This window comes from Puntigrus tetrazona, chromosome 23, assembly GCF_018831695.1.
Source record: "Puntigrus tetrazona isolate hp1 chromosome 23, ASM1883169v1, whole genome shotgun sequence".
Lineage (NCBI taxonomy): Eukaryota > Metazoa > Chordata > Actinopteri > Cypriniformes > Cyprinidae > Puntigrus > Puntigrus tetrazona.
The window spans coordinates 16866783-16884278 of NC_056721.1; the positions used below are offsets into that span (position 1 = coordinate 16866783).

Here is a 17496-nt window from a genome sequence, read left to right on the forward strand (position 1 = left end):
GGGCAGGGAATAAATGCTTTCCTTTAATCTATTAAACAAACAGTTGTTATATATAATAATTGTTTTTAACATGAATAATTAAAGAAATGCTTCTTATAAGCATTCTGGAATTTTTTCTGAAGTATCACACTGGAGTAATAATGCTGAAAATTCAGCTTTGCATCACAGGAATAAATCACATTTTATAATATATTCAAATAAACGACAATTTAAATGTAATATTTTTCACAGTATTTATGTTTTTTTTTGTATTTTTGATTATCAAAATTGATTTAAAAGGTTAGGCAGCCCCAGAAGAGATGATCCACGAACCACCACTATTGTGCCCTTGAGCAAGACACTTAAACCTGATTGCTTCAGGGATATTGTTGCTGTAGTAAGTGTACTGTTAGTCACTTAAATATAGATAAAAGCAAACGCTAAATTATTACTTACTACAGTGACGAAAGCGGAGGGCTGTTCCAGCACTTCTCCAGCTCACGGACCACCCCTACCAAACACCGAACCTGCAACCTTTGCGCTATTAAATAAAAAAACCATAAAGCCGCACAACGCTGCTGGCCAGTTTAGCAGGACAAAATAAGGGTCTAATGCGACTGAACTGTATGTGTGTTTCTCTGTCCTTTCGAGACAGATGCTGTGGCCACAACCAGCCTGGCACGGCCTGGAAGGGCCTAGCGCTGCCTCTGCATGCCATCTGTTTAAAACTGGCTGGACGCTCACTGGCGCTTGTCACATTTTGTCTTGCTGTACCAGTTTGTTTCTTCACTTCCGCCCACATCAAGCTACCAGTTTTCCAACAGTGGGGGAAAAATGTAGCTTTCCACATGGCTGGATTTAATTAGCAGGTTTTAATTGTATTTTAAATAACACCTGCTGTAAGCAGAAGGAAATGCAGATACTGAGTGGGTCAAAACTAAATGTTTTTTTTTTTTTAGCAGCAGCACTTCAGGGCCTGCACCAGACTAATAACATGTCCTTCCATGACCAGGATGCAGTAGCTGCAGGTATTTGGCTGTGGAAATAATTGGGATCCTTTTCTGTCTCTCTGAAATAATTGGATTCAGGTTCTTCCATAGACTGACACATGACTCAGCGCAAAGCACAGTCCTACAAGCCTAAACTAATGAATTCGACTCTCTTCAGCTCTAGGACAAAGAGGTGTGTAGATATAGTGCTCTCTGGCTAAAATCTGCCTCAGGTTACTCAGTGAAAACGGTACTATTGCCTCAAAGGGATAGTTCAGCCAAAAATGAAAACTCTGTTACTCATCCTTATTTTTTCTTCACCTCTGTGGAACACATAAGAAGAATCCTCCAACAGTTTCTGTCTGTAAAAAAAAGTCAATGAGGTCCAAAAACAACACCATTCCAAACACCAGGTTTGGAATGATTGCTAAAAATACATTTGTAATTAAAAGTTATTATTTAAAATACAATTTAACTCTCTATGCACAAATCCAATATATAAATAGTGAAAGTCAATGGGGGCCAAAAACAAAAAGGTGAGTAAAATGGTAATAATTTTTTTGGGTGACAATTTATTCTAAGGTGTCATTGTTACACATTAAATGTACTTTACTATTATAATAACATTTCATTATTCATAATGATATGCAAGTATCCTAACCTTAATAATGTTGTAAGTACACATAGTTCATTAATATTACTCAGTACTTAAATGTATAATTACACTGTAACAAGAACACAAAACAAAACAAAACCCTTTTTGGGTGAAATAAAAACATAATTTCCATATTAATTATAAATAATTAATTATTCATAATTGCTTTTAAATTTCCTAACACACTATTAGGTCGTATTTATTTTTGACGTGTGATTTTTTTAAATCAGCGTCACGAGGACCTGTAGACTAAATATAACGTAACATTCTTATATATATATATATATATATATATATATATATATATATATATATATATATATATATATATATATAACTATTCCTTTAAAACATAAGCCTTCTCTACTCGATGGAAACTCTAAGGTGATGTACAGTATGAACAGCATGATATCTTCTTCTTAACCTGTCACAGCGAACTGACACAGGAGAATAAAACGTTTCATGGTAATGACTGAGCAGAGCTGCCCACCAGCTCTGAATTATGCCCTTTGTTTTTCAAGTACATGCGCATGTAACCATACAAAAAATGAGATGGCTGGAAATAAGGGCGACTGTAGAACAACTATAAGCATCTGCACGACTGCAGAAAAACGCCTGTGGCTCTGTTAAATGCTAAGATGCTTTTATCATCCATAGTTCATGTTCTTCATGTTGGTTTTTTTGCTAGCGCGCTCTTATCCAAGGTATCTGGGGAGGTCTTTGACACTGATTGGTGGGAGCGTCTGATCGTTTCTTTTTAGAAGGAAAAAACTGAAGTGCCTTTGTGATCGGGCTCAGATAGCGGCGCACAACGCTTTAGGAATCCGTCTCCAGACTTCATTACCCAATCTCTCCGCCGGTGCACGTGTCAAGCGATTTTTTTTCTTCCTCTCCTCCTCGAGAGAAGACAAAGGTAGAAAAACTAATCTTTTAGCTATAATCAGGAAAATGATTAATGTCTCAATTGCGGGTTGGTGACAGGTACAGCAGGATGCACAAAGGCAATTGTCTGCTGTTCGTTCGGCTTCTGAGAACCCTGCCAGGTAACGGGAGGGGAGGAGAGGAGGAAGAGAAGCAATTTGGGGAGGAGGCAAATGACAGTTTGAAGGCTGCCTTGACGGGTGCTCGGCTCTGATTGCCAGACTCCGCGGCTGTTTTGTTCCCCACCTCCCTCCCCAAAAATACAGAGGAAAATTGTAACCTCAACGGTTAATAAAAATGCAGGGAATCAAAGCCAGTTGAGTCTTTGGTGATCATGCCTGAAAGGCGAAAGCCAACCTTTCTCTGTCTACCTGTTTTTTCACTCGGTTGTAAAAAAGTAAGAAAGAGAAAGAAAGAAAGAGACAGCACTAGCACCTGACACATCAGACAGCGCCCACACAACATATTTCAGGAGTCCCTTTAAGAACTCTAAGAGCTCTGGGCTCTGTGAAGCGTGGAGGAACGCAGGGCTTCTGTCACTCCTCATTGCGCAGTCGGTGTCTCTTTTACTAAAAGTGACTTTCAGGAGAACTACCCGCACATGGGTACATCTGTACAGCTGGGGACTGAAGTGCAGTTATGCTATCGGGTACAGAGACGACTATAGCGGTTTGCTTTCACCTCGTCGAAGGAAGTGAATGAGTGATTAGTGGTGTTCTGAACACTTACACACTCACAAAACATTATTTACACGTATAGTTTAAAGACATGCAAACAAGTAGAGACCTATTATATGGAGTCTTAATTTAGTTTTATTATGAGCACTTGTTGTTTTTAAAGGGATTGTTCACCCAAATATGAACATTAATTTACTCAAAACCTTCCCTATACAGTCAATAGCTTAATTAAAGTTATAAATACACACACACATACAGACACACATAGAAAGTGTATACTTTACGTTACAAAACAATACAAATGAAGCACACATGAGACGCCACTGGCTATCCCATCTGACCACACTGACCAATTCTATTCCATTAATTAAACTTGGACCCCCTGCAGAGGCAAGCAAATTGAATTTGTACTGACTCCCCAGCCCTTGGGTCTTATTATTTTTGGGATGTCTTTATGCTGACCGAGCCATTCTGTCAGCAGTTCATCTTCCTTTAAAACCCATTAACCAATACAACCCTCTTTAACTGGCCACTTTCCACCAATACCGCCTCAGATGAAGCTGGTTTTATGCCGGATTCTGCAAATAATTCAGAAAAATTCCAGTTCGACAAAGGTGGTATGAGCCAAGTAAAATGCTCACATTAAATGTCTCATCCGCACCACTTTGAGCAGACTGAATAATTCAGCAGGGTACTTAGTCGAAATTACAGATACACAGCTTGAAAAAGAGGTCATGCAGAGGCTTGTGGGTAGGAGATATATGAGATTTCTGGAGCTGTGGCAGTGAGTCACGATGGATCCCGCCTCCGTGGGTCAACAGAGAAGACAGAAATTAGTCTAATGCATCCCAAAAAAAGGCAGCGTGCAGATTCTGCGATCCTCTCTCTTCTGAAAGTCACCGATAATTAACTCAAACCTGCAGACAAAGCATCCCACTTCCCAAGGTCACGCATCTCTGAGGTCGAACTGATACGATTCAGTTTCATCGCGTCGGCCCCCGTGAGATATCAGCTCACAAGAGAGCGCCGTTCTCCCAGAAGCCCCTGAGCTCAGGTAACTAAGGTCATTTGAAAAGTGAGGGCGGATAATTGAGGAACCACCGATAACACAAATGAAGCTACTCACATTTACGGATTCCCGCCCGCCGTACTTGATACGAATCCTCGGCTCCTGTATGACATCCAAGTTAGTCCCGGTCACCACCAGAGGCGTGTGCCCACTAAAAAAGAAAGAAAGAATGTGAATAGGGTGAACATAAAAACTTGAATCAAACACTGCCCTTAAAACTTGTTTCTTTGTGATGCGGTGCTTAGAAGATAATAAGCTTTTGAGAAGGTCCTGATTAAAGACGCTTTTCACCGGCTTCAGGAGATTTAATCAAACATACTAGATGCGTCTTTGAAAACACTAAAGGAACAGAAGCAGCGGTGATCCTGTTTAGCATTCTGGGAATGTCCACGGCTTGATAAAGCACAACAAAAGAGCCGAGCGTCTGGGAGTGGAATGGGTGAGGAGCTCTAGCTCTAGGTGTTTCAGTTGTTTACTCTTGAGCACTTCATTAGCCAGGCGCTGCTCGTACGCTGTTCTGTTCAGTGTGACGACGCTCTGGTACAACAGATACAGCATTGTGACCCCATCTACTGATGCACTGGCATTGGGCACTCGCCCATGAGAATGAAAAATCACATAAGAGATTCATATCTCAACTGTTGATCCCAGATGATCAAACAAGATCGCTCCTGTCTCTGAACATTTTTCTGAAAACATTTTACTGCAAACTTTTTTACCCGAGACTATGTCAATGCTTTCACGTCGAATATTGAATATAAGACAAAAAGTTTCTTGTGAGTTTGAATTTGAGGTTGTTAAAAATGAAAATGTAAAAGAGACTTTCTTTCTGCTTTTCTCTCTATAACAGCTTGCAATGAACCTTTATCTCAGCATATTCTTTTTCTGTCACATTTTTACTACTGTATATAATCATGTGCAGCACTTTGCTATGAATATGTTGAGGCTCTGTATAATCAGTCCAGTTCTGTAGAGTAAAATCATTCCAATGGAAAGTTCACCCAAATTATGCCTTTTTTGTCCATTAAATAGTTATAGCCAGACATGAGGCATACTCTACAGCAAAAATAGTTCCTTTTTTGGATCTCAGAATTGACTTATAAAAGCTTTACTTTCATAAAAACCAATCGATCACATGATCACCCATGGTGTAAATCCTTTTTTTTAAATAAAAGGAGCTATCTGAACAAGTAAGCCATTTTTTCATTTCCATGAATAACACAACACCACACAGCCTTGAACACAGCTGTTGAACTGCACTCAGTAAATCAGATCAGTTGCAGGAATGTGTCTGATATCCATTCACACTGTGTGAATCAACAGCCTCAAAAGTAAAAAAAATGTTTGCTACTAGTCGTTTAAATGCAAGCTATTTGGCCAAACTAGCTGATTTGCATAATCCAAATATTGCATCATATATGTACATTTACCTCGCAATGCTCCATTCCGGTTCGATGCGTTGAACAGTGGGGTCATCTATATACTCAAAAATCAGCATCTCTCGGACCTGGGCACGATCCACACTCACACTGATCTGAACCTGCCCTACACCTGTCAGAGAAGGTGCAGAGTAACACACGATCTCCGTCATAGTCCGTCTGAGGACAGAGCAAACAGAAACAAAGCAATCAGATTTGGAGAGACAAAGCACGACATAAAGCTTTAACTTGATAACAGATGGCTAGACATATTGTTCAGGCATGTTATACATGAATGGCGCTAGTGGGCGGCTCTCTGCTCTTTTTCAATTGCAGTCTTTTCTTACAGCTCTCACTGAAAGTGCTACCTGTGCAAAGTGAGCATTAGTCATTCCCTCTGCAGCATATTAGAGAGCATTAAGCTATTACTTATTGCACCCTCGCACACACTTGCAACAGCGCCTTACACGGAACAAAATAGAAATCTGCAGTATCACATTAAAGTTGCGCTCTCTCGCAGCTTAAAGCACTACAATCAGCCAACATCTTTAAATTGAGACCCTGGAGAGAGTGTGAGAGGAAAATGAGGAGATATAGGAAGACACCTGACAGGGGGTATGATATTAACATACAGAAGTGTGCTAGCAAAATTAGAGAGAGAGGAAGAGGAAACAGAGTTAAAAATGGGGAAATCTAGAAGAAGTTTTTTGAAGCAAGTATAAACAGGAAATAATCAGAAACTCTCTTTGACTGATATAAGACATTTGGAAAGTTAAGAATAAATGAAGAAGGAACTTTTAATATATCCACTGTTCAAACTGAACAAGAAATATTTATGAAGTTATGTTAGTAATTATTATTATTATTGTATTTTATTACTGGAGGTGTAATCTTGAAAAGCAAATTTTCTTAAAATGCAAACAGCGTTGAAAAAGGCTGATTCTTACTCATAAAACTCGCAAGTCTGATTCCCAAAAAGCACACTGACGCTGCTTCCTGCTCCCAGGTTTTCCCCCATTATGGTCACTTTAGTTCCTCCAGACTCTGGACCCCGACTGGGGGACAATCCTGTGACAGATGGCATCTGCAATGACAGAAAGCAAAACAGCCCTTACATTAAGTTTAAGATGCAGTGCGTTTTTTTTATGTTAACTATTCCTCCATCTTTCATTCTGACTGTGCGGATCAGTACTGAGCATTATATATCACTTTTATTTATTTATTTATTTTTACATAAGCTGCCAAAAGATTAGGTTAGTTAAAATGTAGGAAAAAAATTATTTGTCAAAAAATGTTCATGCTTACCAAATCTGCATTTATTTGAACAAAAATACAGTACAAAACTGATATATACTAATATTGTAAAAGACTGTTGTCAGTTAAAATAACAGGTTTCTATTTCAATTTTATAATATGTAATTTTTATAATATGAATTTTTAACAGCATCAATCCAGCCTTCAGTGTCACAAGAAACATTTCTTCTTATTATCAAAAAACAGCAGATCTGTGTACTCTTGTCTTAAAAGTCTTAAAATGTAAATTCTAAGTACAATAATAGTATTACATACAAGCACATACTGTAATATAAATATTTAATTATATAATTACTTGTCACTAGAAGCGCAGAAACGACAGCACAGCTTTGTGAATCAGCTGAAGACATGCATGTTTTGTATCTGAAGCTGCCTAGATGTGGGTGGCTGTTCCTCAAAAGACATCTACGTCTGTAAATAACAACTGTCCTTCATAAGTCTCATACGCCTTCTGCTCAGCTCACAAATAAAGAGCGACCGCTACAAAAGAAATGCCATTTCCAGTCTTGTTTAAGTGATGCGAGCTCATGAAAAACACGTCTGAGGATAAATAAAAGGCTTTTAAAATGTTGTACATAAACTCTCTAGTTCCCAATTCTCCTCCTTTATTGTACACAGGGACCGAAAATAGCAGATGGAGAGACACAGAAACAGACAGCTCTGTATCTTAAGAAAGCACAAGAAATGGCTTGTGGCCGACTTCACACGTGCATTGACTAAAAATGAATTAACACCAATTTTGGTCTCGCCTCGTATTGTTCTACAACTGGTGGGCCGCTCGGGGACCCCGTGTTGTCCGACAACATTTGGCGGAGCTTTTGAGATAACATGCTGCTTTTATACTTGACTGCGATATAAAAGGCGTGGAGAAAAAAAAAAAATTCACAAGCACGCTCACACAAACATGCATAAACGCATACAGGAAGGGGCTGAAGCGCATATTGTAAATAAACAGCTCCCCTAATTAGCAGAGGCTGTTAATTGTGGTGGTATGGATAATTGTTTGCCTTAGTGTGCGTGTGAATGCTGCTGTTGATTATCTATTAACCCCAGGCCGGCGGATGGGTGTTTGAGACAGGTGCTCAAGAGTTCCCACAGGTGCTCCTCTGCGGCGAGACAACATGGCAACCATCCCTTCCTTTGATTCGCTTAATGGCTTTTATTGTCTCCATGTTCAATGTGCACTCCCCGTGGTGCTTCGTGTTCATAATCACTCAATATTTTAATAACCGAAAACAAGTTCTATTATGCTGACGAGAGCTTGGCTTCTTAACGGAGGAAGCAGGGCTGCTGTTTTACCAATAATAATGATAAACGCAGCGGCAATCTGTGAATTAGCAAGTTTTTACGGTGTATCTCGAATCTTTTGTGCTTGATGAGTGCATTAGTTCAATAAAAACGCTTTTCTTTTAACGTCTTGGTAAATACACATGTAAATAATGCTGTTAACCAGTTACCAGCGACATCATTTAGGAATCTACTGAAAGTACGCAAAAATACTACTTTAAAAAAGGGCTAAGTAAACAGTAAGCTGATAAAAATGCCATGCGAGCCATAAAAAGGTTCATTTATTGACCTAATGACTTTTAAAGACTTAAATTTGCATGGAGACACTGTTCCAACACATTAATGGAGTGATTTCTACATAGCCGTCTGGACATATACAAACAATCCTGCTACTAAAATGTAGGCATTTTATAAATATAGTAGTGATTTGCATCAAATGTGCTTGCGCAAACAAAAAATGTATAAAGAGTATGAGGTTGTACATGTTCTATTACAGTACAATGATATTGTTTTAGAAAAGGAGGAGTTTTCAAACTAGACAAGGGAGAAAAAAAATACAATTTATTTAACTGCTGTCAAAATGGATGACCAATAAAGATATGGACATTCCATATGAACTGGTACAGAAGGAAGTCTTTAGCTATTTGAACAACTGAATTACAGTATGTTGAGCTCTGAGTCACTTCCTGTGATTTGACATTTTCGCTGTTAAAGCGCTTCTGTGAACAAAGCAAGCTCGGCAAGGTTCACCTGTCCAGAGGCATAACATCACAGTGACCCGTAAGTTCTCTTCAATGGACCAAGTAAAGCACAGTTTAATAAAACCAAAACAATGGCCAAGTTCAGCATTACCTCACTGCATTATTCAGATGTAGCAGAGCTCAAGGTCTTACCACAAAGGAATAGAGTTGAGAAGAGCGTGTCTGGAGCTCCGGCTTACACTCCCCTACACACAAATGAACCGGGCCAGGTTTACTGTCAGTCGGTGCTTTTGCCATCTCACACACAATCCTGAAAAAGAAGACATACACAATGATAAGTTACATTTTAACCTCGGTTTAAATGAGAGCTGCATGAATGGATGGAAGTTATCACCACCTCATAACGTCTGTACAAAGAGACCCAAGTTTACTCAGTCCCTGTTAACTGGATTACAAAGCACAACATTTCTGGACTGACTCCAGAGTGAGGAACCAAAGCATTGGAAGTCATCTCCAGTCCTGCTGAGTGATCAGTATGCGACTCTTCCTCTCTCTCCATTGATTTCCTCTTGATCTGAATGTAGTTTTTGCTTTGGTTCCTTGATTGCTTTAACGCACACATTCCATTAGCTGAATTGACAAGAACACCCTATGGGACTTCCAATGCATAGACACGCCACGCTTTTGTAGCAACAAAACCATATGTTCCTGCAGGTTTTATGAGTGTTCTTTTGGGAAATAACTTCTTACAAAAAACTGTTTTTATACTGGTTTATTTAATTTGTCCACTAATCTAGTAGTCCAACAGTCGACATATATATCTTTTCCCTTTTTTAAATTGTAATTTCCAGACTTGTTACTGTACGTTTTATATATATATATATATATATATATATATATATATATATATATATATATATATATATTTTTAGAATATCGATATGCCTAATATACATTTTTAATTTAAAAAATAATAATAATAAAAAAACCACTAGGATATTCAAGTGCCTAAAGCTGAAGAAACATCCATATATGGGAAGCCGGTGATGCCTGAGACAAATCAATACAGTGTTATCATGCACTCTGATCAGGGAGCGGACTGATGTTGCTACATCATTCAGACTGATCAGGTATCGGCTTCGCGGAGGGGTGGTCAGATCAAATGACATAATACAAACTCAGAGCCCACTGACTGGCCATCCACTGAAGTAAATATGAAACTGACATGAGAATTCAAATCTGAGTTGAAAGCATGCGGGGGCAGGCGCACTGCAATCGATGTTTGGTTGATATCGAGTGTTCGCATCATCAGGGATAACTGTCGGAACGCATGCGGCGCAGACTACGTGATTGTGGGCGTGATGTGGCTTCCTGCGGTGAGTCTGACAGGCTCGGCAGACAGCGTTCACAGCTGTTCACAGTGCACATTATGCCCTCTCAATCACACTGAGTGGAGGACTTTCACTTCTAAGGCAATTAAAGTTGGGAAGCAAGTTTGAATGCTCAATCATTGCTGCTGTGTGGTACAAGTTTGGCTGGTGGGCTTTGGAAATTAGCTGGCACATGCTGTTGTTACTTTATTTAGTGGACCTTTTTCTACTGATAGCCAATTTGAAACTAGCATATAAAGGTGCAGTCACGTTTACCATGAAAATTCAAATAGGAGTCCATGTAATTGGGAATTGTGTGTAAGGGTGCAAGATTCCTCCATAGTTTCATCCATAGCTACACCACTGACAATAAACAATGGAATTTTTTTACCTGCAAAATTTCGCTAATGTAATCACAATCTGGTACAAGATTGTGCACATACTTTGACATAAGCTATGATACTCATAAAAATGGCAAATGTTAATCTACCGCAAGCTTGGGTGTCTTAACGTATACAAATTTTGCACAGAACGACCAGATGGAGCTGTTAAAACACATATACGTGGCTTTCCGCTTCTGTTTGTGGGTTTGATGGGGTCCAATGGCACGTTCTCCATTTCCTCATGACACCCCTTCGCCGCGCCATACAAATGAATCCACTCCCACTCGGCTCGGCTTCGTCCCGCTCGGATTAAACTGCTGTCAGAAGAGAGAAGGGCTGACAAATCTCCCTCCTACAGCCAGCAGCACGCCGCGCATTTCAATTACCACACGTTTCCCCCTCGCTCCGTCTGTCCCCACCTCAGCGGCAAAGAGAGGCGCTGTGGAAACATACTCCACGTGAACGCAGACGCTACATGCTATTTATATACCCTTACAACATGATGGTATGAATGCTTGAAAGCCAAGGGTTCAGAATGCCTGCGTACTATAAGGTCAGGGTGAGTTTTAATACAACATAGAATCGCTATCATATTCTGTTGAACTGAATATGGCTAATGCTGACGTCTGCTTCTCTGGCTGGGTACAGTGATACAGTGTCCTACTAACCCAGTGCTTGCAGCAGGGTTATTATAGTCAACATCTAAACTACTTTAACTGAAATAACTGAATATCTCATGAACTTATACAATCTCATTTTAATATAATTTAAATTAGTTTATCTAGGAATTAAAAAATAAATAAAAACAACAAATGACTGAAATTAAAATTAAAAGGGACATTTCCTTTCTCTGTAGTGTTACAAGCTCTGTAAAGTTTTAAAGATTAAAGTCTCAAAACAGAAGATAAATTCTTTATAAAATAGCTTGTTTAAACACGCCCCCACTTTGTGACATCACAAAGAGGGGGCATGTTTTCTAATCCCAACCAAATATTTACACAAAGAACAAAGGAAGAGCTATTATTCTAGCTGTAGTGAAGGACGTGCTGTGTGTCATTGTGAAAGGGAAACTACTTTCTTTGTGCTTCCAAGAGAGGACACAATTAGAAATCAGTGGTTAAGTTGTATACTATTCCAGAACAGTCCAACACAAATATTAAAGTATGTTCAGTGCATTTACAGGGGACTATTACCTGAACCTGGGAGTAGCCTATGCTAGCTGTGTACATCAAGTTATGACGCTTAAGATATTAAGATAAAGGGCGTAACATTTCTGCCATATGCTTGGGGTATTCAGCCAATTACAACGCACTGGATAGCTGGCCAGTCAGATGACACCTCTGATTGGACCTTATTTAGAACAATGAGCTTTGTACAAATCAACTCGTTTCAGATGGCGGGGATTAGAGGAGAAACAATAATGTACAGTATGTGGAAAATGTGCTTTTTGAAACTTAAACCACATTTACACATATGAAAACCCAAAAATCAAAAACAGTGTAATTATAAATGTAGTTCAAGAAATTAGTTACATATGTAACCACATATGTACAATATAAAACCATGCATGCAAACAATAAGTGCACTGTATCAGATGATTCATTTAAATGTAAGTACATAGTAGTTAAGACCACCTAATATAAAGTGGGACCATTTAAAATATTAATACAAAACTATAATAGTATCTCAAAAATATGCAGCTAGCTGTCAGTTCTGAGATATACCATTAAAGAGCAACATATTATGAGGAGTGTAGGTTTAATATTGCATGAATAATAAAGAGCACTAAATACATCTGGGTGATTTAAAGATGAAATTATTTTGATGTTAATATAATTTCTTCTGTTACAGTTTAACATGCAGAGACAACTATAACTAAACATGTAGGTTGAGTTCTTCAAAGCCTAAACACTGTGGAGATTTCAAAACGTCTTTGTGGATTCTGACAAGCTTGACACAACAACAGCTCAACCAGTGACGCAAGTTTGGGGCTGAAGTGTTTGAAGGAAACCTGCTTGAAAACAAACATTATTCTTGCAATTCTACAAAGCTGGTGTGCAGAAATTACACATTTCTTCCTTTAACCCAATTTCTTTTTTAATAAAATGGCTGGTCAAAAAAATTTAGACAAAAACACTGAGTGCAGCCATTTTTCTGCATGTCCTAGCAAAAACTACTACAACAAATCATCACGTTTTAGCTCCTCTAGCTGAATTTCGGCCCCAGGAGGTTTAATAGTAATGATGAAATCCAGGCTTAAGGATATTTACAGACAGGGTTAATGACACAATTGCAGGGATAAACACAAACAGATGCTGAAAAATGGGACCTACTGCAGACAGAATCCAAATCAAGTCTGTCTGGACTCTAATTAGGGCATGTTTCTGCTTCACAAGAGCCCTGGTCACTGCTGACAACCAGCCGTTCAGATAAAAATGTTTCCCTGCCATTGTTAAGATGTTTCTGTCAGATAAGACGAGCTCAATAGAGCATAAAGGAGAAGGCCATGACCAGCCCTGCCTTTCATACTTAGCCCTGATTGGTCGCTTTATGAGTGTGACATCAAAGCCACGTTTACTAGATCCTGGGGATGTTTAATGGACTTAATGCTGCTGTGCTTTAAAGTGAACTGGATGAAAACCTGAGGTGTTTTTTTTCCCCCATGAAACAGCTTCTCAGTATGTATAATGTAGGACATTATCTTTTCCAGCACTTGCTATTTTGAGAAAGATTAAAGATAAGCTAAACTAGTTTTTCCCATTCTAATCTCAGACACACTTGCACAGCATGAATTCACTAGAGTTTTGCAGCTCTACAGTCACTCACTGTTCAGCGATGATGTAGCCGTTCTCCTGTGGGGTGCACTGGACTCCTGCTACCTGCACATTATTGACCATGTCTGAGAAGGACAGGCCCAGGTTCACTCCACGGATGGTCACTCTGGTGCCCCCTTCTGGTGGTCCGGCCACTGGGGTCACCTGAAACAAGAGAGAAAGAGTCATTTGATAATTCAGCGATTCATTCAGTAATTGATTCATTTAGTTGTTCGATTCATTCATTGTTTTTGAAATAACTTGAATATTTTACTATAAAATAAAGATAGATACACATGACCATTTGCAAGTTTGTGTTGATAAACAGCATTTTAAATATGTTTCTCGTGCTCAACATTACTGCATTTGATAAAGTAATACTATGAAATATTATTCTTTTTTAAAATATTGGTATCACTTTATTTTAATTAATTATTACACAATATGCATGCACTTACTATTATAACAACAACTAATTATGCATAATTACATCCAATGACCCTAAACCAAACCCTAATCCTAATCCTAACCATATGATAAGTACATGTAGTTTATTAATATTAACTTTCACATTAATAGTCAATAATTAAATGTAACTTAAAAAAAGTGTACCAAAAATAACATTTGTATTTTAATATATTTAAATACATTTTTTTCTGTAATAGCAAAGCTTTTTAATAGCCATTATGCTAGTTTTCAGTGTCAGATGATACTTCATAAATCTTTTGAATTGGCATTAAAAAATATAGTTTTTTGTATAAATGTTGAATACAGTTGTTGCTTCATTGTTTGTTTGTAGGAACTGTCACTTTTTCAATATTCTAAATAGAAATTCTAAAACAACAGCATTTTTTTTTGCTTATATTATAAATATATAGTACTGTTACATTTAATTAATTTAATGCTTATGTAGTAAACAAATATATATATATATATATATATATATATATATATATATATATATATATATATATATATATATATATATAGAGTAAATATAACTCATACAATTTTAGAATTACATAAAGGTGAGTTAATGATGGCAGAACTTACATTTTTGTGTGAACTATCCCTTTAAAGGTGAAACACTTGAAATGTTTTAATACTAAAACATCGGGGAAGACACAAATACATATCTGCATAACACAAAGTCATAATTAAGAAATTAAACACGCATAAGCCTTAACTAGTTAAAGGTCTCCAAATGGACCTTTTAAAGGGAAGCCTTTTAAAGATAATTGTTCCTTGCATTGTGTTTCACTTTAATAGCTCCGAATTAGATGTCAGTAAAACTCATTGTGGCAACTTCCTATCCTATTAAAGTTGCATAGTACATTAAAATTCTCCAGTCAAGACTGCAGCAGATCTGCATGCTGTTGCCACAGGCAATAAATCTAACATGAGGCCATTTTAGCCCTCGGAGCAGCCCACCCTCTCATAAAATACAATATGGCCACTCAGCGTGACCTTGGCTCTGGGTGCCAAAAAGCCTTCTGTGCTGTTAAAGCCCAAGAGAAGCTCAGCCCTGGACCCTCTCCAGATCCAAATATCACTGAGAAAGAGGCAGAGGCAGCGAGAGAGAAAGAGAGAGACGGACAGAAGGCCACGTGCACAGTACAGCCACTACATACACAATCAATAAACCATTTGTGTGCAGTCATGTGGAAGTAAAACCAACATGATCAAAGTAAGAGCATCTAAGTGTGCCTGTTTACTGATCTGAGAGCAGTGTGGTGCGGGAAGTGCAGTCGTTCAACAGAAGCGTATCAGAGAGAGTTTAGTGGACATTAATCGGTTAGGATGTAAAGTAAGTGTGTCACTAGTGAACCTTAGGGCGGAAGTATTTGAATCTTTTATTGCTTCTTGGGAACACAGGACTGGGAAAATAACAGGAGGAATGGAATGCTAAATATACACATATCAGTACGAGTCAGCATCAGGCCGACTAAGACAAACTAACCAAAGAAAACTACATAAACTGCTGAAACAATACAGACCTACTGCCACAACACAACGTGGGCATGATCAGAATGGAAAATAAAAGTTTTCTTTATGCATGTGTATATTGCATAGGACTTAAAAAAGCAAACTTGTTAACAATACTTAAATTCATAGTATGAGAACATTTTAATATACTGTTATGTAATAGATTTTAGCAGTCTGATCAAATAATTGTACATGGAAAAAATGAAAAGCTCTGTTGTATACTGCACATTTGGCTTGTGTTTATTCTAGGAATAAATAAAATAAATAAAAAGTACACCTTTCTATATTTATTATAAATAAATAAAATATTCCAAAATATTTACAATTATATAAATCTTATAATAAAATATAAAACAATATAATTAAAAATTTTACATTTTATATTTATACAGTAGTCAACATTTGAAGTAGATCAAAATATCTGTGTAATAAAGAGCTTATTAATAGAAGTATTAAATGGAAGACATCTCCCGCAGGTTGAAAAGCTGTGATATAGTTTGTTTTCAGCAAACAAAGCAAACATTTGAAATAAATTGAGTCTTTAATCTTTTCACAAAACTGACGCATCAACTACGCAGTGGAGATGTCTTCTTCCATTTTGTCATCAGTTGTTTTTGATGGGAGGATTTAAAAATGAACGGTCTGAAAATGACTGAAGTTCATGTGACGCTTCAAGACTGATTACTGATAGGCTGTCTATTACCTGAAAACAACACATCACATTTAGAGAAAAAAAAATCACCCACTCTTTTAAAAGCTTTTTAAAGCTGCTACATAGAAACAACTTTCTACTTTGAGGACCTTGATAGAAATGTAGTGGGGTGAAAAGTACAATATTTGTGTTTCAAATATAGTGAAGTTACATGTTTCTAGAAAAAGTAAAACTCAATTAAAGTACAAGTACTCAAGGTACTGTCCGCCACAATAACGTGACTTATCTGAAAGGTTTTGATCCACTTCAAATGTTGATTAGTGCCTATATATATTTGACATCATTTACATAAAACATTGTGATCTTACGTATTTGAAACATTTATGCACATTGCATAGTATTATTTAAAACTAGTATATACTTTACATCACAGAAAGAGGTACCATTATTCAACTCCAAACAGATTCACATCTGCTTCACAGATTACACAGATATGTCCTTACAGATGTATCCCTCTTATTTATGCTCTAAATAATACACCAATCAAGTAAATAAATGAAAGCATGAAGGAGGATACACTTGCGACAGTGCTTTCATCTGTAGATTAAATCTCATCAGCTCATGTGATAATAGTCCAAGCGTCAGATTCCAGCTTCGCCCCGAGCGCCGGTGCTGTTCTGACTAGCCATTACAGACATCAAATGGGCTTTATTCATAGAGCATAAATATCTCTCGCACTGACTCAATACTTCAAAGTCTCGTCCGCCCACTCGGAGGTGAAAGCGCTGCCTTGTTTGACCCAGCAGACGGCCTCCTCCGCCACACAGCTACTGGTTCCAGAGCTACAATTTGTGCCCGACTGCAATTTCACCATCATTACAAAAGTGACTGTCTGTATTCCAGCCTCAGAACTTCTTGAGAAGATCTTCAGAGTTCTCACAAGTTGTTTGGCTTTGAGTTAAACGGACACATGCACACAGACACACTCCCAGCCACGGGCCAGTGTCGTGTCCTAAAAGTTGCTCAGGGACAAACAGGAAGTTGTTTTATTCTTAATGCACGCTTTTTTTTTTAAGCTGTAGCCCTGCCAGGATGCTGCTTGTTCAAAGTGCACCTGGGCACCATGTACTCTTGCAGGTAAAAACTGTCATTGTGTGCTTCTTTCCTTAAGTAATGCATAAAAGCTAATGTTTAACACCAGCATGTTCAGGTCTAAACAGGTACTTCCTGTCCTCTGAGGGTTTTCACACACTCAATTGCTGCGTATAATTAGGTAGCTGTA

General features: G+C 38.0%; 1 protein-coding gene across 1 annotated transcript in view; it reads right to left on the minus strand.

The window, feature by feature from the left end:
• plxna2 (plexin A2) overlaps nt 1–17496 on the minus strand; it is a 175202-nt gene that overhangs the window by 34698 nt on the left and 123008 nt on the right. Inside the window, exons 13-17 of the mRNA XM_043225103.1 lie at nt 13590–13741; nt 9203–9320; nt 6656–6792; nt 5721–5888; nt 4348–4441 (exon numbers count right to left, since the gene is read on the minus strand). Of these exons, the coding sequence (XP_043081038.1) occupies nt 4348–4441; nt 5721–5888; nt 6656–6792; nt 9203–9320; nt 13590–13741 (669 nt within the window). The remainder of the gene's footprint in view (nt 1–4347; nt 4442–5720; nt 5889–6655; nt 6793–9202; nt 9321–13589; nt 13742–17496) is intronic.